The sequence below is a fragment of the Anolis sagrei genome, chromosome 2, assembly GCF_037176765.1.
Source record: "Anolis sagrei isolate rAnoSag1 chromosome 2, rAnoSag1.mat, whole genome shotgun sequence".
NCBI lineage: Eukaryota > Metazoa > Chordata > Lepidosauria > Squamata > Dactyloidae > Anolis > Anolis sagrei.
In genome coordinates this window covers 137,468,541-137,492,561 of record NC_090022.1, presented here as the reverse complement: position 1 = coordinate 137,492,561, position 24,021 = coordinate 137,468,541, and the positions used below count along the sequence as shown (strand labels likewise).

Sequence of the window (24,021 nt, the reverse complement as noted above, 5' to 3'; positions counted from 1 at the left end):
CCAAGGTCATGTGGCTAGTATGACTGCATGGTGCTCCATTACCTTCGTGCTGAAGCAGTACCTATTGATCTACCCGTATTTGCAAGTTTTCGAACTGCTAGGTTGATAGGAACTGGGGTTAATAGCAGGAGCTCACCTGCTCTCTGGATTTGAACCACCAACCTTTCAGTCAGCAAGTTCAGCAGCTCAGTGGTTTACCCCACTGTGCCACCAGGGGACCCCCACCACCACCACCACTACTACTAAAAATAGAATTACTCTTATTTCTTACCTCCCTCTCCTTGTGGCTCAAGGAGTAGGTTCTGCTGCATTCAGCAGGGCTTGCTTCCAAACAAGTCGAGAATGTGACTGAAATCCTAAACATACTCACTTTTTTGGGGAGGCAGCCCTGCTGTATTTGGAGAAACCTCTGATTAAACAGACATAGGATTGAGTAGGAGCTGCCATTTCTGCCCACCAGATTATGGACCCATAATTTGTCCCACCCCCCATCTTTTCCCCCATCCTGAAACTCTAGGGATGCACCTACATTGTAGAATTATTGAAGTTTTATATCACTTGAGCTGCTCTAGTTCTATTCTGTGGAATCATGGGAGCTGTAGGCTTACAGGGTATTTAGCCTTCTCTGCCAAAGAGTGCTGGGCCCCAACAAACTATATCTCCCAGGCTTCCATAGCATTGTATCATGGTAGTTAAAGTGGTGTCAAACTGCATTAATTCTACAGTGTAGATACACCCTAGTAAAGGTAAAGATTTCCTCTTAACATTAAGTTAGTCGTGTGCAACTCTGGGGGTTGGTGCTCGTCTGCATTTATAAGCCGAAGTGTTGGCATTGTCCGTAGACACCTCCAAGGTCATGGGGCTGGCATGACTGCGTGGAGTGCCGTTACCTTCCCACCGGAGCGGTTCCTATTGATCTACTCACATTTGCGTGTTTTCAAATTGCTAGATTGGTAGTAGCTGGGCCTAACAGCGGGAGCTCGCTCAGCTCCCTGGATTTAAACAGCTGACCTTTTGGTCAGCAAGTTCCGTAGCTCAGCAGTTTAACCCGCTGTGCCACTGGGAGCTCCTAGATATTTGCTAGGATGTATGATTTCCTCAGTTCTCCTTCATTCTTCCCTCAAAAAATGATTCTGACAGTGTCGAAAGATCACTGATGTCCTGAGAATATTGCTGACTTGGCCCAGATGGGAAGCAGATTGCATTACATCTATTCCAGACTTTCCTGAAAAGAAATCAGCCTTGAATACTTGGAAATGCAGTGCCCCAATCCCTACCTCTTTTCACCTCACTTCAACAAGAAATGAGCTGGTTTTCTCCGTCTGCAAAATGGCCTTAGTCATCCCCTCTCAACGTCTCTCAGATGAAAACTGGGACACGTGACCAAGCAAGATCATAGTGTGGTCAAGATGGCAAATATTATTAAAGAGGGAAATCACCCAAGCTAGAAAGAGCTACAAGTAGTTTCTTTTTGGCTGGGAAGGACCAGATTCTGTTTCTTCCTCTCTGCAACTGCTGATTCAATTGAGTACGAACTACTTTTGCATTTTGACCTCAGTTTGCAGCAATAAAAGGAAGCTGAGGACAAAGGGGGAAAGTAGTAAAAGGAAAGAAAAACTCAATTACAAAAGCAGATTTACAAAGTGGAACAGCAGAGGATTAATCAGAACCATGTCTGCCAAACTGGGACAGTTGAGGAGTACGGCTTAATGTGTTAGGGAAGTTCATGGCAAGATATGCCCATCTTCATGCTCTGTCCACATGTATCCTCTTGCTGTGCAGCTTGCAATTTCGATGAAAAAATAAGACATGCCTTGTTAACAGATGGCAGAAATACTTCAGTAAAAAAATCTGGCTTATTAAAGAAGGTGCAAGACATAGAGCCGCCTGTATAATCTATGTAATTGGTTTCTATAAACTGTAACTGCATGACTTGTCCCCCTCCCCCATCACATTCGCTTTCCTCTTCTCAGTTCATTTCTTTATTATTATTTTTTTCAAACGTGTGAAAACTGGCACAAGTATCATGAATTGTCTTAAATGCTAATATAATGCATGATAAAGGATTGTGTGCATTGACTGGCTGTGCACATGTGTTATCTATGAAACTGAGTGTCTAGTAAAAACAGAAAGGCTAGATGTGGTGCAAAAAGGAGAGCTAATGCCACGTCAGTGTAGTGCCTTCTTTTCGTAAATCTGCATTTGGAAATTTTCCGTGGGGATAAAATAATCCTCTGTGTCCAGAATATTCCAACTTTCTCAGTTTTGTCCTCTTCTTCCTATCCTGCTAGGATATCTGTGTGGTTAACTCTGTTAGTTCCAGAATCATCCACACTGCACAATTTTAGCAGTTTGGTGCCACTTTTAACAGCAGAGCTCCATTTTCTGTAATCCAGGGGTTTCTAGTTTTATGAGGTATTTAAAGTTGCCTACTAGGGCAGGGCTTCTTATACTTTTCCCAAGTACAACCTTTTTCCACCTAAGATGTTTTTCACAACTTGGGTATATAAAATAGGCGTAGAATTAAACATGAAGTACAGATGAAGCATTTTCTGCAGAGTCCACTGTAAACACTGTGTGTTGTTACTAACAGATTTGTGTAAATGGGTGGTGTTCAGAAATGTTTTCTGCCACATTGAAACATTCAGGCTCAGGACCCACAGTTTAAGAAGCTGTGTGCTAGAGAGCTTCAATCCACTTTCCCCAGGAGAACAATTTCTAGACGCCTTGATTTATTCATCCTTAACCCTGCTCTCTTTAGGCTGCCATGCAAGCTGTAGTTCAGGTGAGTTCACTAGAGCTCTCTAAAGCACCTCATCAAACTACAGATCCCAGGGTTCCACAGGATATGAGTATGGCACTTAAAGTGGTTTCAAACTGCTGCAGTTGTGTTGCTGTGAGTTTTCCGGGCTGTATGACCATGTTCCAGAAGCATTCTCTCCTGATGATTCGCCCACATCTATGGCAGGAATCATCAGAGGTTGTGAGGTCTGTTGGAAACTTGGCAAGTGAGGTTTATATATCCGTGGAATGTCCAGGGTGGGAGAACGAACTCTTGTCTGCTGGAGGCAAGTGTGAATGTTGCAATTGGTCACCTTGATTAGCACTGAATAGCCTTGCAGCTTCAAATCCTGGCTGGTTGCTGCCTGGGGGAATCCTTTGTTGGGAAGTATTAGCTGGCCATGATTGATTCTGAGAAGTTAGCCATAGCAGAACACTTGATGAACCAACCTGGACACAGCATATGATTTGAGAACACAGAAATGCTGGACCACTCTAACAACCACCATATCAGACTACACAGAGAAGCCATTGAATTCCACAAGTGTGTGGACAATTCCAACAGAAAGGAGAAAAATCATGAGAATGAATAAAATCTGGTGACTAGTATTTAAAAACTCTAAAAGCAAACACCAAATAAAGAGCGGGGGAAATGCAGACAAGAATCAATCAGGGCCAGCTATCACTTCTGAGGATGCCTGCCATAGATGTAGGCGAAATGTCAGGAGAGAACGCTTTTGGAACATGGCCGTAGAGCCCAGAAAATTCACAGCAACCCAGTTTTTCCAGCCATGAAAACCTTCGACAACACGTTGCTGTAATTGTGTTCTGTTGAAATCGTCTGTATTGAAATGGTTATCCGCTTAGAAGACACAGAACTCTATGTGCAGGGCCAGGTGAGGACATTTTTCAGTGTTGGTTGATGATATACAGTGGCATAGTAAAACGATGTCCCTTATCTAAAATTGCAAAATCAGTGTTTGCTTTTTGGTTGGAGGTGGGTGGGGTGGCATGGCTTAATTATTTTATATGCCACCTTTCTCCCAAAGTGAGATGTGAGGCGGCTTCTGAAAACAGTAAGCTAAAAAAAAGTAGCACACCATGTAAACAAAGTTAAATATAAACATTTTCAAGCTGTGGGTGCATGTTTGCTGTTAGCTGCCTTGAGTCTCTATATTTGGAGAAAGTCAGGATGCAAAACAAGCAAATAAGTAAATAAGAAATGAAGAATCTGTGGTTACAAGGAACAGATTATATGATGTGCGGCAGAACACATTAGATGTCTTTGGGACATATTTTGAGGAGTCAAGCTTTTTGAAAACGTGTGTCAGCTTGCCAAACTTTGAAGGTGCATAATGAGCCTTGTTAGGGCTGGGGTTGTTTGGTATCCCTCACCTTACTTCTCAAGCTTTTGGAAGGTGCGTGGGGGGGGGGGGCATAGAGATCAAGAGGCTGTTCCTGGCTTTTTTTCTGCCTTAAAGCTGCTACACCCCCAGCTGCCGAATCCTGGGCTTTAAGCCATGACCTCCTTTTGTCTCGACATCTGTCAGGGGCTGAAATAGCTTGCATCAAGTCCTCACCCTGAGCAGGGCTGGGGTGGGCTGCGGGTTGAAAGGCCACAGCTGAGCAGCAGGAGGGGAACTTCGGAATCACCGTGGGGCAGGATAATGGGCCTTCCACAACCTGCCCATGCATACATGCACAATTTTCAAACTTACAGGTATAGCTTCATTAACCACGTAGATGAGGGGGTTCTGAAAGTGAAAAAGATCTTGTAAAAAGGAGCTTCTTTTTCAGAGTCTCTGTTAACTGAGGCATGCCTGTATCAGGTTATAGCACTATGATTCCACTTTGGATTTGCAGTTTTCACTCCTCCCTAAACTCCAAATCTGAGGACTCCATAGGATGCTACCTTGGCAAAGTGGAATCATAGTGTGAAACTTGTGCGCCAGCTGCACCCGTATCTTGGGAAGTCTGACTTGGCCACGGTAGTCCATACTCTGGTTACATACCATATAGACTACTGCAACGCTCTCTGCGTGGGGTTGCATTTGAAGACTTCAAGTGGTCCAACGGTCGGCAGCCAGGTTACTAACAGGGGCAGTGCTCAGGGAGCATACAACTCCTCTGTTGCGCCAGCTCCACTGGCTGCCGGTCTTCTACCGGGCACAATTCAAAGTGCTGGCTTTAGCCTATAAAGCCCTAAATGGTTCTGGCCCAACTTACCTGTCTGAACGCATCTCCTCCTATGAACCAGCTAGGGTGTTAAGATCATCTGGGGAGGCCCTGCTCTTGGTCCCGCCTGCGTCACAAGTACGTCTGGCAGGGACGAGAGACAGGGACTTTTCAGTGGTGGCCCCTTGGCTGTGGAACGCCCTTCCTACAGATATTAAATCGGCCCCCTCCCTGTTAGCATTTCGGAGGAAAGTGAAGACCTGGTTGTTCGAGCAGGCATTCGAAAAGGCAGTGCAATGAATATAGAAATATGGAACAATTGGATGATGAGACTAGATCTTGATTTTAACTATGAGACGTTAATGAGATGTTTTATTGATGTGTAATGATTGTGTATTATGCTACTGTTTTAATTGTTTTTAACTGTTTTATGATGTTTTGAGCATTGAATTTTGCTACTGTTAATCGCTTTGAGTTGCCCGAGGGCTGAGAAAAGCGGTATACAAATATAGTAAATAAATAAATTAATTAAAAGGGCCCTCAGGGGCAGGTTGGCCACAGTGCTGACATGGTTTTGAGGCTGCTGGGAACATCCATTTATATTCATGTGTTAGATTATACAGCCCATCTAGCATGATTTTAACAGGGAGTGGGATGAGTATTAAACCCTTGTGTCTGCTGAACTGCTGACCTGAAAGTTGTGGTTTGAATCCGTGAGATGGGGTGAGCTCTCATCCATCAGCACCAGCTTCTCATGCGGGGACATGAGAGAAGCTCCCACAGGATGGTAACACATTCAGGTGTCCCCTGGGCAACGTCCATACAGCCAATTCTCTCACACCAGAAGCGACCTGAAATTTCTCAAGTCGCTCCTGACATAATAATAATAATAATAATAATAATAATAATAATAATAGCATGCAATCACTCTCATCCAATCCTATTTCTATCTGTTTTTTCTCTGACAATAAAGGCAGGTTGCAGCCCAACATACACATAAATCTCTGTCCACAGATACTCTACTCCATGCGTCTGTGAAATATTATGCTGTACATTTCTTTTTCTCAGTTGGACTCAAAGGTTATACAAGTTCTCTTTGGGTGCTGATAAAAAATCAACACCACCATATCATTGAATATGACTCCCACAAGGACAGTTGTCCTTTCTTTTTCAAAGGCTAACAAATAAATGAAAATTACACTGAAAATTAAAACAAGGGGTAACATAAAACAGCCTTCTTGGTTGTGCACTGCTCTTCCCCAACATTTCCACTGCAAGGACGAGAGTACAGCAGTGTTAATGGATCCCATCTGTCCTTGGAAGCAGTGGGACTCAGGAACTAGGGGGCGGATGCCAACTCAAAATAATGAAAGGAGTGTTCCCTTTCCTGTCCCCCAAACTTGGTCCATGAATCAGCCTTGCCTGGGAGGATCAGCAACATGCTCCTTCTAGGCACCTGGGTCACACCCGATGAGCTCACCTGATGATCTGAGAGAAAAATCCAGGTATTCTGGCTCCCAAACATAGGGCCCCTTCCACTCTACTCCCCACATTGAACAGAACAGGACTTTGCAAGCTCCTGCAAACACAAACATGTTCTTCATCACTGTACATGTGTATTGACTACATAGGCAGATAAATGAACCAAACAACACCGGTAACGATAGACTACTATTTTCCATTTTGCAGGAAATCCTTTGTATCCTTTCACTATACACACAGTGGAAGGAGTCCCTGCTTGATAATGACTCCTTGTACTTTGCTCACACTATCACACTCTAGGAATGAATAGGAGGGAATCTTGGACTAGAGCTTTTTGCCAGACTATCTCCCATTCTGATTGTGAGCCCTCTGAAGGTTGGGTTGTTGTAAGTTTTTCGGGCTGTATGGTCATGTTCCAGAAGCATTCTCTCCTGACGTTTCGCCTGCATCTATGGCAGGTATCCTCAGAGGTGAAACATCAGGAGAGAATGCTTCTGGAACATGGCCATACAGCCCGAAAAACTTACAACAACCCAGTTATTCTGGTCATGAAAGTCTTCGACAATACCTCTGAAGGTTGCTAGACATCTCCAGCCAGCATAATTATGAGAAATAGTAATGTTGCAGTCCAACAGCATGTGGTAGGCTGCATGAATCGTCTCTGTACCTTAGAGCCACCTGTGTGTTTACAATGTGAATGTTACATAGAGCATTTTTTATCGTGTCAGAAGCGATTTGAGAAACTGCAAGTTGCTTCTGGTGTGAGAGAATTGATTGTCTGCAGAGACATTGCCCAGGGGACGCCCAGATGTGTTACCATCCTGTGGGAGGCTTCTCTCATGTCCCTGCATGGGAAGCTGGAACTGACAGACAGGAGTTCACCTCGTCTTGCAGATTTGAACCGCTGACCATCAGGTCAGCAGTTCAACTGGCACAAGGGTTTAACCCATTGTGTTACCACAACACTAGAGAATAGTGTAGTGGTTGGACTAGTATTCTCGAGATTGGGGTTTGGAACTATATTCAACCAAGGAAACTTACTGGAGGACCTTGAGCGGGTCACACACTCAGCCTCAGAGGAAGGCAAAAGCAAATCCCTTCAAAACAAAACCTGTTATGAAAACCCTGTAATGGGTTTGCTTAAGGTCTCCATAAGTCGGAAATGTCTTGAAGGAATATTCTAAAGGGGAACTTATACATGCACAATACAAGGTGATCCAGCCACACTTTACCATCCCGGACCTTTGCTGAGTTTCCATAGCCAAGCAGAATATCTGAGTCCATCTTTCCTCTCCTTAGTTGAGCCTCTAATTCACCGAACCCTTTCTGTTCAGTCTTAGCTGTTGCACAATGGGTTAAACCCTTTGCCAGCAGGACTGAAGACCAATAGGTCAGTGGTTCGAATCTGGGGAGAGTGGGTTGAGCTCCCTCTGTCAGCTCCCCATGCAGGGACATGAGAGAAGCCTCCCATAAGGATGGTAAAACATCAAACACACAGGTGTCCCCTGGGCAACGTCCTTGCAGATGACCAATTCTCTCTCACCAGAAGCGACTTGCAGTTTCTCAAGTCGCTCCTGACACAAAGTCTTAGCTGCTTAGATAGACTGAATTAACTCATTCTTTGTTATGCGACAGGGAAAGATATGAACAAATTAGGAAGAAAGTCCCTTTCTAAGCTGTTGTAGGCTGAATGCACCTGTTTTTATTCTGATATATTTCCCTTTGCCCATGATAGAGAGGGAACAGTGTTGGAATGGAAACTGATGAATTATTGTACAGATTACAGCTCCAGTCCTGTACATGTTTACAGGGGAGGAAATCTCATTGAAATTAATAGGGTTTATGTGTGTGTGTGTGCGCGTGTGTGTGTGCGTATGTGTATCAGTCTTTACATGTCTCCTGAACTAAGGCCATAATGATTCATGCAGAGACACTACAGGTGCAGTCTTTGCGAGTAATTGTTTTGCAACATTTCTGTATTAACTTCGTATTTTCTGTGTCCAGTCAAATCTAATGCAGAACATTGACCAAATTGTAGCTGGACTGGGACAAAACAAGACCTTGATTACAGACTCCTGGAGGGATGCAAAAAGCAACCTCCTCTAGGCATGTGTTTGGTGAGTGCATCAAGAAAAGAGTGGAGGGGGGGAGATGGTTCCTCCCTGCAGCCGGAATGAAAGCTGGTGCTTGTCGGTTTTGATTCCCTCTTGAGGCCTGGCCATGTACTCTTGTGCCGTTTGAAGGGTGCTTATAGCACTCTGCAAAATATCCTGTCTGGCAGCCATGCTGTGTCGCATCTGGCTGGGCTGAGCCTGGACGCAGACTCCCGTTCAGACGACTGAAGCCGAGAGAGGGAAAAGGACAGGGGAGTGAGCAACACTGCTTCCCCTTGAGTTAGGTCACACGGAGTCGGGCACCCCATGCTTCCTTCCCAGCTTTCAAATCCTAGTCCCCTCTCAAGCTATTGATTTTGGGGGGCAGGAGGGAAGGGGGCGCCCTCCTTTGATGCCATTGTTCTGAGCACAATGGCTGGCTTTCCTTTTCCTTTCAGACAGCAGCGTACTTCCCCAGGTCTGTGGGTGATGTAGTGCCATTTCCTGCCATTGCTGCAAGACGGGGTGAGAGTCTGTGTGTGTATGAGAATGTGAGCGTTAAAACAACAAGAAGAGATGAAAAATCGGGGGCCAACGTAACCCAACCAGGCAGAGGGGCAGTCTGGAATGATGATCGGGAAGGTGCTCAGCTCCGCGCAATGAAAGCCACAAGAAAAAGTAGCAAAGCTCAGGGTCACCATTGCATAGTATTGGCCAGCATCGCATTCTCCCAATAAGTTCGCCTAATAATTATTCATATAGCTGATTGTGAAGGCTCCAGAGCCTTATTAGTACAGGTATTTTCCCCCTTTGGTCTCAGATTTATATACACATGTGTAAAGTGATTTCAGTAGTGGAGGGTTGCATCTGCCTCCTGTTCTTTATGACAGTCGCTCTTTTTTGGACAGGGGATGTTCATGCTGTTTTTACCTCAAGTTCATATGCTGCATAACTGGGAAGACCAGACATCGTCTGTTCCATGGTGTCGATTTTATGATGGAGTCTCACCCATCAGAAACAGCTCTTCTGATATGAGAGATAATTTACTAAGGTAAATTGGTGTAACCAGGTGAGCGGACCCTCTGGACTGAAGGTGGTGCTGTTGAACGCCAGATCTGTCAACGGAAAAACGACCTGGATCCAGGACCTAATCCTGGACGAGCGGGCAGATCTGGCGTGCATCACGGAGACCTGGCTGGATGAAGCTGGAGGAGTAAATCTGACCCAGCTTTGTCCTCCGGGCTTCTCCGTGCAGCACCAACCGAGATCCGGAGGGCGGGGAGGCGGGGTCGCAGTGGTCTATAGAGATTCCATCCATCTAACCAGGTGCCCCATCCCGCAGACCGCAAATTTTGAAAGCGTCTACCTGAGGGTGGGTGACCGGGACAGAATAGGGATTCTGTTAGTGTACCGTCCACCTCACTGCACTACAGTCTCCCTACCTGAGCTAGCGGGGGTGGTCTCGAGCCTGGCGTTGAAGTCTCAACAGCTCCTTGTGCTGGGAGACTTCAACATCCATGCCGAGGCGACCCTCACAGGTGCGGCTCAGGACTTCATGTCTGCCATGGCAACCATGGGGCTGTCCCAACAAATATCTGGCCCCACCCACTGTGCTGGACACACATTGGATTTGGTTTTCTGCCAGGGATGGGAACAGGGTGGCGGTGTGGAGGAGTTGTCCATCTCTCCGTTGCCATGGACCGACCACTTCCTGATCAGATTTAGGCTCACTGCGCCCCCTAACCTCTGCAAAGGTGGAGGACCTATTAAGATGGTCCGCCCCAGGAGGCTGATGGATCCGAATGGATTCCTGACGGCTCTTGGGGATTTTCCCGCCACCTCGGTAGGTGACCATGTCGAAGCCTTGGTGGCTCTCTGGAATGGGGAGATGGCCAGGGCTATTGACATGATTGCTCCGGAACGTCCCCTCTCAAGTAGCCGAGCTAAACCAGCCCCTTGGTTTACTGAGGAGCTGGCAGTGATGAAGCGAAGGAAGAGGGAACTAGAGAGCGTGTGGCGTTCAGATCCGAGCGAGTCAAACTATTGCGTCTGCAAAGAACCGTCCGGCGGAGTTGTTTCGGATTGTCAGAGGTCTTTTAACTCCCACCACTGCAGGTGGGAGCCCTGACAATTCGGTCGCACGCTGTGAAGCATTTGCTCGGTTCTTTGCAGACAAAGTCGCCTTGATCCGTTCTGGGCTGGACGCCACGTTAGATGCAGACTCCGAGAATGTAACAAGAGCACCTGCTTGTCCTATTTTGATGGATTCTTTTCAGTTTGTGAAACCCGAGGATGTGGACAAGATACTTGGAGGAATGAGGCCCACCACGTCCATCCTAGACCCCTGCCCATCCTGGCTTCTGAGGGAGGCCAGAGGGGGATTGGCTGAGTGGGTAACAGTGGTGGTGAATGCCTCCCTTCGGGAAGGCAAGATTCCAGCGAGCCTAAAACAGGCTATCATAAAGCCGCTGTTGAAGAAGCCATCACTGGACCCCACTAAATTAGACAACTTTCGGCCTGTTTCCAATCTCCCCTTCTTGGGCAAAGTCATGGAAAGCGTGGTGGCCTCACAACTCCAGGTATTCTTGAGAGACACGGATTATCTGGATCCGGCACAGTCTGGTTTCAGACCGGGGCATGGTACCGAGACAGTCTTGGTCGCCTTAGTGGATGATCTGCGCCGGGAGCTAGACAGGGGGAGTGTGTCCCTGATGGTGCTCCTGGACCTCTCAGCGGCCTTCGATACCGTCGACCACGGTATCCTTCTGGGGCGCCTTGCGGAAATGGGTCTTGGGGGCACTGCTCTGCAGTGGCTCCAGTCATTTCTGGAGGGCCGCACCCAGAAGGTGTTATTGGGGGACTCCTGTTCCGCACCACAACCTTTGACTTGTGGGGTGCCACAGGGTTCCATACTGTCCCCCATGCTGTTTAATATCTACATGAAGCCGCTGGGTGAGATCATCCGGAGTTTCGGGGTGCGGTGTCATCTGTACGCAGATTATGTCCAACTCTGTCACTCCTTCCCACCTGCTACTAAGGAGGCTGTTGAGGTCCTGAACCGGTGCCTGGCCGCTGTAACGGTCTGGATGAGGGCGAACAAACTGAAACTAAATCCAGACAAGACAGAGGTACTCCTGGTCAGTCGCAAGGCCGAACGGGGTATAGGGTTACAGCCTGTGCTGGACGGGGTCGCACTCCCCTTGAAGGCGCAGGTTCGCAGCTTGGGTGTGACTCTGGACTCATCGTTGAGCCTGGACCCCCAGGTTTCAGCGGTGACCAGGGGAGCATTTGCACAGCTCAGGCTCGTGCGCCAGCTGCGCCCGTATCTCGGGAAGTCTGACTTGGCCACGGTGGTACACGCTCTTGTCACATCCCGCCTGGACTACTGCAACGCTCTCTACGTGGGGCTGCCCTTGAAGACGGCCCGGAAGCTTCAGCTGGTTCAGCGCGCGGCAGCCATGTTACTAACTGGAGCGGGTGGCAGGGAGCACACAATGCCCTTGTTGTCCCAGCTCCACTGGCTGCCGATTTGCTACCGGACCCAATTCAAGGTGCTGGTTTTGGCCTACAAAGCCCTAAACGGTTCCGGCCCAAAATACCTTTCTGACCGCATCTTGGCCTACAAGCCCACGAGGACCTTGAGATCGTCTGGGGAGGCCCTTCTCTCGATCCCGCCTGCCTCACAGGCACGGCTGGCGGGGACGAGGGAGAGGGCCTTCTCGGTGGTGGCCCCCCGGCTGTGGAACACTCTCCCTGCACACATCAGACAGGCGCCTTCCCTCATGTCCTTTCGAAAAAGCCTTAAGACATGGCTGTTCGAGAGGGCATTTAATTAAGTGCTAAACAATACGGTAATGAGAACTGGAATGGAACAAGGAATATGAGACTGGCTATGATTCCACTAAGAGACGAAGCGGATGTTTAGTGTAGTCTGTAATTGTTGTATAGTTTATATGTTGTTGAAACTGGCTTTTTTGTAATTGTCTTTTATGTGTACTGTACACCGCCATGAGTCGCCCTTATGGGCTGAGAATGGCGGTTAATAAGTGCATCAAATAAATAAATAAGTGCATCAAATAATTTCAGCTACTGGGAGATGTGTGGAGGATAAAGTCCTATACCACATGAACTTGGGGATTTCCACTCAATACATGGAATTGGATATTTCAAGTACAGGCTGTCCCCAAGTAATGAACAAGATAAGTTCTGTAGGTTTGTTCTTAAGTTGAATTTATATGTAAGCTGGAACAAGTATGTTTTTAAAGTATAACTCAAGTCAAATATATATGTGTGTGTGTATCTCTCTTTCTATAAGCTTTTGATAGCATATGTTGGGGTTAACACCCCTGTGGTGTTTGTTTTGCCGTCTGTGCCCCTGTTTAGAAGATTTCACCTCACTGTCAGTCCCTGTGATAATTGGATTGGGGATAAAGCTTCAGTGGAGACCCCTTTCCCCCATGATAACTCTTTCAGGAGTGAATTTCCCTTCCTAGAGGTAGATTTCTCTCACTCCCTGTTGTTTCACCCCTGTTTCTAACTATGGGTCAGATGTTTGCTACTTGGGGACTCTCTGTAGTTTCGGTTTCTCCTTCTCTTCCTCCTTTAAGTAAAGGTAAAGGTTTTCCCCTGATATTAAGTCTAGTTGTGTCCAACTCTGGGGGTTGGTGCTCTTCTCCACTTCTAAGCTGAAGAGCCGGCGTTGTCCGTAGACATCTCCAAGGTCATGTGGCCGGCGTGACTGCATGGAGCACCGTTACCTTCCTGTCGGAGCGGTACCTATTGGCCTACTCACATTTGCATGTTTTCGAACTGCTAGGTTGGCAGAAGCTGGGCCTAACAGCGGGAGCTCACCCCACTCCCTGGATTTAAACTGCCAAACTTTCAGTCAGCAAGTTCAGCTGCTCAGTGCTTTAACCCACTGCGCTACTAGGGGCTCCTTCTTCCTCCCTTCGACTCAAGCAAATGACTGTCACTTTATTTCCAGTTTAGGTCCAGTTCCCTTGATTTTTTTTGTGTGGGCCTGAGGGGCCCAGTTTGTCTTTTCTCTTTTGAGAACAGAAGGATAAGCACTGTGCAGCTTGATTCACTTGTTTGAGCTTTCTTCTTTGCCTCTACCTTTGTACTATGCAGATTATTCCTCATTTGCTTAGAAAAGTTACGGCATCTTACCCACTGAGGAATTCTGAAAGTTGTGGTTAATTAAAAAAATTAAGCTGTACCTTTGACACACTGCGATTGAAAATAACAAAATGCCATATTGTGGTTGTCAAAAGGGTTTTTCTCATTTTCTACCCCCCATGTTTTGTATGACTGTGTGTTATACAAGCTGGCTGGAGAACATGTAAGCACTGAAGGACTGATCTTGGCTGTGGAGAATGTGACTTCTGGTTCCTTCCAGGAAGGATCATGGAGGAGCCATCGGGATTCTTAAAGCATTTTTCTTTCACTTATGCAAGACATGCAGCTTGGGGACAAAGCTTCGGGATGCATGCTGTTGCTGTTAAATATCTGACAGAATCTGAGCAGCTGGGTGGAGTTAGGAGACGGACGGACGGAAGGAAGGAAGGACGGAGGACTGGCCACGAGAAATCTACAAGACCCAAGGTGCAGCTGCTCAGGGCATGTTGACACTGAAGAGGCGGGTGTTGCAACTCTCAGGACCAGCGTTCCAGCTGCGTGGGTGGCGATGTGCACTCTTTCGCCAGCAGCTAACGGCATCTGTGCAGCAGTGGTGCAGAGGTTTTAAATGAAGAGAACAAGGATTTGGCTTCCCTTGCAAATGACTTTGGCTATCTAGCTTCCCACCAATTCCCAACAATTCATTTCTTTAGCATAGTTAAAGGCAAGTTGTGGTCTTCCAGGAACTGTTGGACTTGAAGTCCCAGTAGCCTTATGCATTATAACTGGAGACTAGGACATGGAGCAATGGCTTCAAACTACAGGAAAGGAGATTCCACCTGAACATTAGGAAGAACTTCCTGACTGTGAGAGCTGTTTAGCAGTGGAACTCTCTGTCCCTGAGTGTGGTACAGGCTCCTTGTTTGAAGGTTTTTGCATAGAGGCTGGATGGCCATCTGTCAGGGGTGTTTTGAATGTGATTTTCCTGCTTCTTGGCAGGGGATTAGATTGGATGACCCCTTCCAACTTAATGATTCTATGATTCTAACTGATGGTGAAGAAATGTTCAGACTTGTATGATTCTCCTCCATTCCAGCAACCCAGAGTTGGAAGGAGGGGACACAAGGGCTACCCAGTTCAGTTCCCAATCATGCAGGAACATGAGTTGGATCTATACTGCCATATAATACATTCTGAAACTGCATTGTATGGTCAGTGAACTGCATGATATATGGTCTGCACTGGCCACATAAATCAGTTTGAAACTGCATTATATGGCAAGCCAAAAGCAATCCTGAGGAAGGGCCATCCAACCTCTGATTAAAGACTTCCAAAGAAGGAGAGTCCACCAGACTCTACAGCAATGTACTCCATGGTCTTAATAGTTTTTCACTGAAGAAGGTCTTCCTAACACTTGTAATCTCTTTTCTCGTAATGTGAATCCATTGGTTCATGTTCTTGTATCTGGAGCAACAAAAACAATCTGCTTTGTCTCCTAGATGATATCCCTTCAGATATTTTAAGATGGTTATCATTTCATGTCCCAGATTTCTAATCTTTAAGCTAAACATACACAACAATATCTGAGGCATCACAATGGGTCTTAGTGCAACCTGCAATTTAGTGTGCCCTTGCTCTTCTTAGCTGGATTTCTTCAGATAGGAAGAGCAGGCCTTGTTGTTGTTTAGTGGTGGCTGTCCTCAAGGTGACAGGCCAGCTCTCAGTGATGTGGTTCATGTTTTGTATGCAAAAAAAGGACATATGCTGAACCCACAGCATTTCCAGATAGCTCTGGTAAAGGCATTTGTTTAAACCCCCCAAAAAACCTCCAGAGTGTGGTGGAGGCTCCTTCTTTGGAGGCTTTTAAACAGAGGCTGGATGGTCATCTGTCGGGGGTGTTTTGAATGCAATTTTCCTGCTTCTTGGCAGGGGGTTGGACTGGATGGCCCAAGAGGTCTTTTCCAACTCTGTGATTCTATGATTCTAAAACTACTGTCAGTCATCTTGGAGATGACAAAGGACTAGAGAAGAGCATCTAGCTCCTGATATATTGTAACCCTATCTCTCTAGGATCATTTCCAGGAAATTCTAGTTCTTGATGCACTTGAGTTGGGCAGTGCTCAAGTCAGGAAAGCTGAATCCTGAACTTGATGCAGCAGTGAAAGGGTTGCCTGGAACAGGATGGTGAAGTAGACAGTTGGCTTGAGGCCCTGGGCATTGGAGTTCAATTCCCTGCTGACCTACAAAGCATATTCTCTGACCTGGGGTCAGTTGCTAATCCTTCAGTCTTACCAAGGTAGATGTGAGGATAAATTGGAGCAGGATGTATTCAACCTTGACCTCCTTGGAGAAGGAGTGGGATAAAAGCACAGTTAAAAACAAACAACATAGTTAACGGGTGAGCTCCTGTCTGTCAGCTCCCACTTCTCATGTGAGGACATGAGAGAATCTTCCCACAGGATGGTAAAATATCTGTGTGTTTCCTGTGCAACATCCTTGCAGATGACCAATTCTCTCACACCAGAAGCAACTTGCAGTTTCTCAAGTTGTTCCTTACATTAAAAAAAAAACAACTTAATGCTATGGGATGCTGGGGTATGTAGTTAGGTGGTGAGCTACTTGGATTTCTATGCTGGAGGCTACCTTAATGTCTTCTCTAGAGCTTGCTAGTAGAGTTCCTCACTAAATTACAAATATCAGGATTCCATAAGATAGAGCAGGGGTCCTCAAACTTTTTAAATAGAGGGTCAGGTCACAGTCCCTCAAACAGTTGGAGGGCCGGATTATAATTTGAAAAAAACATGAATGAATTTCTATGCACACTGGAAAAAACACTTAAAAACAATACAATAATTAAAATAAAGAACAATTTTAACAAATATAAACTTATTAGTATTTCAATGGGAAGTGTGGGCCTGCTTTTGGCTGATGAGATAGGATTGTTGCTGTTGTTGTGTGCTTTCAAGTCATTTCAGACTTAGGTTGATCCTGAGCGAGGGCGGGGTAAATGACCTTGGAGGGCTGTATTCGGCCCCCGGGCCTTAGTTTCAGGACCCCTGGGATAGAGTCACGGTACTCAAACTCTTACAAACTGTACCATAGGTAAGCTACTATTTTCTCAATATAGTGTAGATATATACTCTTAGGTAAGCCACTATTTTCTCAGTACCTACCCTTGATGAGGACTTAGCACACAGGGCTGTTATTAGGATTGCTGGAGGAATGCCTGCAAGGCAAAGTGCTGCGCAGTTACTAGCAGGAGAGAACGTTATATTCTTTCACTGTCCTGGTTTGGCAGGGAGAGTTCTGATTAATCTTCAGTCATCACACTTTTCTGGCTGCTTTTAAAATGTCCCAGTTTCTCTCTCTTACTCTTCCTCCTCCTCCTCGCACATTCTCCCTTTGTTGTTGGTTGCAAACTGAGTTCAAAGTACAAAGTGCTCAATTCTGCGGCTGAAAGAGGAGAAGTCGAAAGGGGGTGAAATTTGTTGGGAGGAGGGTCATTTCCAAAAAAGGGGAAAAAGCATTAAAAATAATGAAACAGCAGCAGCAGACCGGAAGCTATGGGTGCCAGCGTTAGAGCGGCTGAAATTTAGCAATACAGGAGCAGAATCAGGCTTTAAAAGTTATTAACGTATTTTATTCAAAGAGCTACATAACTAGATAAGAAAGTAAAACGGGGCCTAGTTATATAACTCACTCAGTGAATCAGACATCTTGTCTCTCCGTGCTTTCAGGAGAAGAGAAAAGGAGGATTCTTACTATGTACATGGAAAGAGGCCTTGCTATGTATATAGAAAGATTTGTGCGCTTAATAATCACCAGTCTAACAAGCAAGGTGATAGGAGGAAAAAAGGAAGATAGGCAGACAGAGATGCCAATGGTGAAATGGGTCTTCCCTGTCAGCTAACTTATCTGCCTATCAACTTCCTATCAAAATCCTTATAAGGCCTACAAACGCCATCTTGAAGCCACTTCGAGGCCAGGGTGTCTACAAAATGTATATCCCAAATGCGAACTGCAACATGCATCTGGACAGAAACACCATGCTAAAAATCCGCTGAAGCACCCTGCACAGGCGGAAACCAAATGTGGAATGCTTGTGCAGATAGGGCTAACACTGCAGCAGTCGCAGAAAGAAACCAAATATACAACTCAACCAGAAGGTAAACAACTACCCTCTGGAAAGCATCCACAGTGTTCACGTGGGAATACTCGATTTCTGCCTCTTGTTTTGCTTTGCTGTACTCAATTGCTGAGAAGTTGTTTTTTAGCAGCACATCTTGTCAAAAGAGGTGTGTATGTGGGTGGGTTGGTGGGGGTAATCCTTGATCCACATTCAGCTGATCTTTGTGGCCTCCATCCCAGCTTCTAGCCACAGACTGTGTGAGCACTCTGAAAGGAGCTGGATCCATGTTTCAGTCCAGATTTCATGGCTGTATAGAAGCAGCTCTAGCCAAAAGCAAGCTGCTGCAGTGTCTTCTAGCTCTTGCTTATTAATTGCCATCTTGACTAAGTTGTCATGCTGCTTGTCCACTCATGCCCATTTCACTCTGAGAAATTTTGGTGAATCTGCATCTAGCAGATATTATCAGATTGCATCTCCCATCAGTCCTGGGCAGCATTGGCTATGGTGAATAAGCATAGCAGTTTTGGTCAGCATCGTCTACTTGTTTCCTGACTCTGCATCATGTCTTCTCTCTCAACATGCATTGTAAGTGTGAATAGCAGAATCCAAGGCTAAGGGCTACTGTGAGAATAAGCAGATCTGGTTTGTACATACACTTCCCCCATCCTGCTCTGCAGCGTCCCTCCACCACCACCATCACCTCTTGCTGTGCGTGTAGACATGGCGGGTGACCAGTTGCAGCTATAAATAAATAGCGTAAATAAATGTCCGTATCCTTCCCTGCGGCTCTGTTGCTATTTTTGCTCCTCCCGCTGCTGCTGTTGTGTCTGGGCATTCCAGTTTTGGTGACGGGGGCTTTCTTTGTTTAGCCCTGCATCCTGACCCAGTCTCTGCAGTTTGAGTGTGGTGTGGCGCATCCCAGTCGAATACATTGGGAGAAGGCAGAGTTGAAGTTTCCCTTCCTGCTTTGTGCTTGCAAATAAATAAAGCCGGTCGTTTTTAAAAACAAACTTCCTGTCATGGAACTTTCCAACACATGTAATGATGACATCCTGGTTGGATTTCTTCAATCAGTCTCTCTCTCGCCCTCTCACTAGTTGAATGAATCCCTTGTAACTTTGGCCAAGTTCTGTTTAGACTTCTTAGGCAGCCATTTTAAGCTTCCATTTCAGGTATGTGGTTTCCTCCTCCTCAAGTTGCTTCCATGTTCTTCTAAATAGGCACTTGTTTCTATTCTGAAGTGGCTGCCTTTTGGGATGTTAGATGGCAAATGTTTACTTCTTTGCAATCTCTGGAAAGTAGGAAACTGCAAGAGAAAATTCTGTTTCGGAAAGCAACGTCTTGCAAAGTTATGGAATCCATCTCTGCAGGACTCTGTGGCGACAAGGTAGCACAAAAGATGGGCAAAATGCATTTCGATGACTACCCAGGAGATAAAGGCTGGGCAGGTGTTGTGTATAACTGACCAAACCCACCTTGGAGGGAATTAACAATGACCAAAAAAGTGCTTGAGCATTTTCCTGTGATATCAAACTGGCGGTTGCTGTGTCTGCAGGGAGAGAAAAAAGCTGCTGAGCTAGTGGGACCTTGGGTCTGACTCAGCACAGCCATTCTTATCTTGTTGGGACTATCTTGAGCAATGGATTTTTACAAGAGACAAGCAAGCCTTAAGCAGATGGCTTATGTATATACATGACTGGCGCATAGCTGAGTGTGTACGGAAAACATATTTGTGATTCACGCCAGGATGGGAGATGACATGAGAGAATTATTTGTGCCCTCTGGACTTTGCTCAGTGCTGTCTGACATCGGTGTCTCTAACCTTTCAGTGAAAAGGAAGACGTTCCCACTTAGGGAGTGTGGGGTGTGGAAGAGGCTAGATGTCCCTTTTTAAACCTTATTCGTGGTAAGCGTTTGGTGGGGGGAGGACATCAGTGCGTATATTGTCATCCTTGCAAGGTGCGGATTTGAATTCCAAGGTTGATGTAATAGCTTGTTGTTGTGCGCTTGCAAGTCATTTCCTACATATGCATGTTCTCTACAGCATTGCTCTCCTAGGACTTAGTCCTGCTTGCTTAGCTGCCTGCCCTTCCCTTGAAGAAGCCCCCTACTTCTCCTTGCAATGCAACACTTTCAGCTTGGCTGGTTGCCTTGAGCCAAGCCTGGGCCTTTCTTCAGCATCCGTTTGGTAGACTGGGAAGAGATCCAGCCTCTACTAATGACTGAAGAAGGGCTGGAGAACCTCTTTCTAGACTACCGTTTCTTAAACTATGGGTCCTTACCCCAAATGGGGTCACCTTAGCTCAGTGTTGGGGTCCCAAAAATTTGACAACAGTAGGTTTCTGAACATCACCTAGACATTTGCACGTAGCTGTTAGCAACAACATGCAGTGTTTCCAGTGGATTCTGCAGAAAATGCTTCAGCTGTTCCTAATGAAATCAGCCGGTTTAGCAAGCCTATCTATATATATAAATCTGTTAGGTTGGTTCAACGGGACAGCAAAACTCAACGAAACTTAAACCAAAATTCCCATGCCCATAACACAACCCACAAGGTACAAAACATATCTACTCAAAATGAAAAACAACACAACAACACACTCACAAAACGGCAAAACAACAAAACTAAAAAAAACCCAACGAAACTTAACCAAAATTCCCATGCCCATAACACAACCCACAAGGTACAAACATATCTACTCAAAATGAAAAACAACACAACACACTCACAAAAGGGCAAAACAACAAAACCAAAAAAACCCCAATGAAACTTAACCAAAATTCCCATGCCCATAACACAACCCACAAGGTACAAACATATCTACTCAAAATGAAAAACAACACAACAACACACTCACAAAACGGCAAAACAACAAAACTCAAAAAAAAACCAACGAAACTTAACCAAAATTCCCATGCCCATAACACAACCCACAAGGTACAAACATATCTACTCAAAATGAAAAACAACACAACACACTCACAAAAGGGCAAAACAACAAAACCAAAAAAACCCCAATGAAACTTAACCAAAATTCCCATGCCCATAACACAACCCACAAGGTACAAACATATCTACTCAAAATGAAAAACAACACAACAACACACTCACAAAACGGCAAAACAACAAAACTCAAAAAAAACCCAACGAAACTTAACCAAAATTCCCATGCCCATAACACAACCCACAAGGTACAAACATATCTACTCAAAATGAAAAACAACACAACACACTCACAAAAGGGCAAAACAACAAAACCAAAAAAACCCCAATGAAACTTAACCAAAATTCCCATGCCCATAACACAACCCACAAGGTACAAACATATCTACTCAAAATGAAAAACAACACAACAACACACTCACAAAACGGCAAAACAACAAAACTAAAAAAAAAACCAACGAAACTTAACCAAAATTCCCATGACCATAACACAACCCACAAGGTACAAACATATCTACTCAAAATGAAAAACAACACAACACACTCACAAAACGGCAAAACAATAAAACTCAAAAACTCCCCAACGAAACTTAACCAAAATTCCCATGCCCATAACACAACCCACAAGGTACAAACATATCTACTCAAAATGAAAAACAACACAACAACACACTCACAAAACGGCAAAACAACTGAGCATGCGCATGGGCGCCCAGCCGCAAGTTCCCTGGGCGCGCACACAGCCTTCCAGTCAACGTTCCCTCTGCGGAAGCCATGCCCACTCCAAGCCCCGCCGCGCCGCTTCCCGCACACACACACACACCCTGCCGCACACACACACGCAACCCCACGCTCCATCACTCCCCCGCCGCCACACACACACACGCAACCCCGCGCTCCATCACTCCCCCCACCGCCGCACACACACACGCAACCCCACTCCCCCCGCCGCTGCACACACACACGCAACCCCACGCTCCATCATTCCCCCTGCCGCCGCACACACACATGCAACCCCACTCCCCCACCGCCGCACACACACACGCAACCCCACTCCCCCACCGCCGCACACACACACGCAACCCCGCGCTCCATCACTCCCCCGCCGCTGCACACACACACGCAACCCCACTCCCCCCGCCGCTGCACACACACATGCAACCCCACGCTCCATCATTCCCCCCGCCGCCGCACACACACACGCAACCCCACTCCCCCCGCCGCTGCACACACACACACACAACCCTGCGCTCCATCACTCCCCCCGCCACTGCACACACACACGCAACCCCACGCTCCATCACTCCCCCCGCCGCCGCACACACACACGCAACCCCACGCTCCATCACTCCCCCCGCCGCACACACACACACAAGCCCACTCCCCCGCCGCTGCACACACACACGCAACCCCACACTCCATCATTCCCCCCGCCGCCGCACACACACACGCAACCCCACGCTCCATCACTTCCCCCGCCGCTGCACACACAAACGCAACCCCACGCTCCATCACTCCCCCCGCCGCCACACACACACACGCAACCCCACTTCCCCTGCCGCTGCACACACACAGGCAACCCCACGCTCCATCATTCCCCCCGTCGCCGCACACACACATGCAACCCCACTCTCCATCACTCCCCCGCCGCCGCACACACACACGCAACCCCATGCTCCATCACTCCCCCCACTGCCGCACACACACACGCAACCCCACGCTCCATCACTCCCCCACCGCCGCACGGACACACGCAACCCCATTCCCCCCGCCGCCGCACACACACGCAACCCCACGCTCCATCACTCCCCCCGCCGCCGCACACACACACGCAACCCCAGGAAGGAGGGAAAGAAGGAGAGAAAGAGGGAAGGTTGGCCACAGGGTAAAGGTTGTTATTTCTATTATTATTATGCTATTATTCCTATTAGACTCTGGGGGAATGGGAGAGGTGTCAGGTCCTAGAGGCAATGCATTGCATTATTGTTATTGTTATGATGGTAGTGAAATAAAAGGAAATAAAAAGTGAAAGAAGGAAGCAAACAGGGAGGGAAGAAAGGCAAAGGAAGAAAGGGGGAGGGAATGAAGAAAAGAGAGAAGGATGAAACCAAGTAGTGAAAGAAGGAAAGAAGGAAAGAGGTAGAGAAGGAAGAAAGGAGAGAAAGGGGGAGGAAAAGGGGGAAGGAATAGGTAGGTACCTCTCTTTCATAATAGTCCAGATATCTAACTCACTTACTATAGGCCACAGTAACGCGTGGCAGGGCACAGCTAGTCTCTCATAAAAACACTGAAAAACAAAGCAGAAGATACTTAAAAAAACAAAAAACAAAAAACAAAAAATACATTACAACGCCTGTGCAAAACCACACACGTGTGTGTATATATACACACACAAACACACATATATACACATATACACAAATATATACACAAATATGGCCATCTGTTGGGGGTGCTTTGAATGCGATTTTCCTGCTTCTTGGCAGGGGGTTGGACTGGATGGCCCACAAGGTCTCTTCCAATTCTGTGATTCTAAATATAAGGTCTAATTGTGGAGAAAAAGATAAAAGAAAACAGCTGTACATTATAGAGCATACGGTATTATATGTTTTAAGGGCATCATAATAGAGTGAATTCTAGCATATGGCAGCCTATTTCTTGATAAAAATTAGTAGCCCTTCATGTGTTCCCAGGTTCTGCTGGTTTTGCTGCAATGGACCAGTATAGTTGTCTCTCCAAACTGGACACGCAGTCGTCTATAAATCTTTGAAGAAACCTCCTGCCTCTGCCTTTCCCACAATGCTCATCTCACCCCTACCCTTCTGTTCTCCCTTCAGTTTAATTCTTCATTTATTCCATTTGAAATAATCTGGATTAGTGATTTAATTATGCATGTACTAATTATTCTGAATTTGCTTGCTGGGTTAGTTTTTTCATCTGCAAAATATGTGGAATAGAAAACGGCTATGCACCATAGGAAGCAGCTGTGCAAAAGAGAGACTGTTGGGTCCTTTTGCATGTTATTCCATGTTTTGAGTGCCGAGTCTTTGAAAGCCTTCTTTCTTTCCTCTTGCTTCAGCCCCGCTTCTTCTCTCCGTGTGTTTCAGCCCTCCCTTTCCTTCCCCCAACATGGGCTGACAGATGTCCTCCTCCCTCACCGCCAGTTTGAGCTCTTGGCCTGAGAAGTGTTGAAGGCTATTCTGAATCATTCTCAAAGCAGCAAACTCATCTGGTTCTAATTATCCAGCTATTCCTCCTTGCTCTGCCAGGGATTTTTTTGGTTTTTTTCATGACTTTTC

The 24,021-nt window shown here is 46.3% G+C and overlaps 1 protein-coding gene across 3 annotated transcripts in view; it reads left to right on the top strand.

The window, feature by feature from the left end:
* Positions 1-24,021, top strand: part of NCKAP5L (NCK associated protein 5 like) — a 68,465-nt gene that overhangs the window by 1,990 nt on the left and 42,454 nt on the right. Inside the window, exon 1 of one of the 3 annotated variants that reach the window (XM_067463883.1) lies at positions 12,654-12,739. The exons of 1 other annotated variant lie outside the window; for it this stretch is intronic. In XM_067463883.1, coding sequence (XP_067319984.1) covers positions 12,656-12,739 — 84 coding nt within the window. In that variant the 5' untranslated portion in view covers positions 12,654-12,655. Of the gene's footprint in view, positions 1-12,653; positions 12,740-24,021 lie in introns of those variants that run through there. One more of the 3 variants, XM_067463884.1, reaches the window with a different exon arrangement.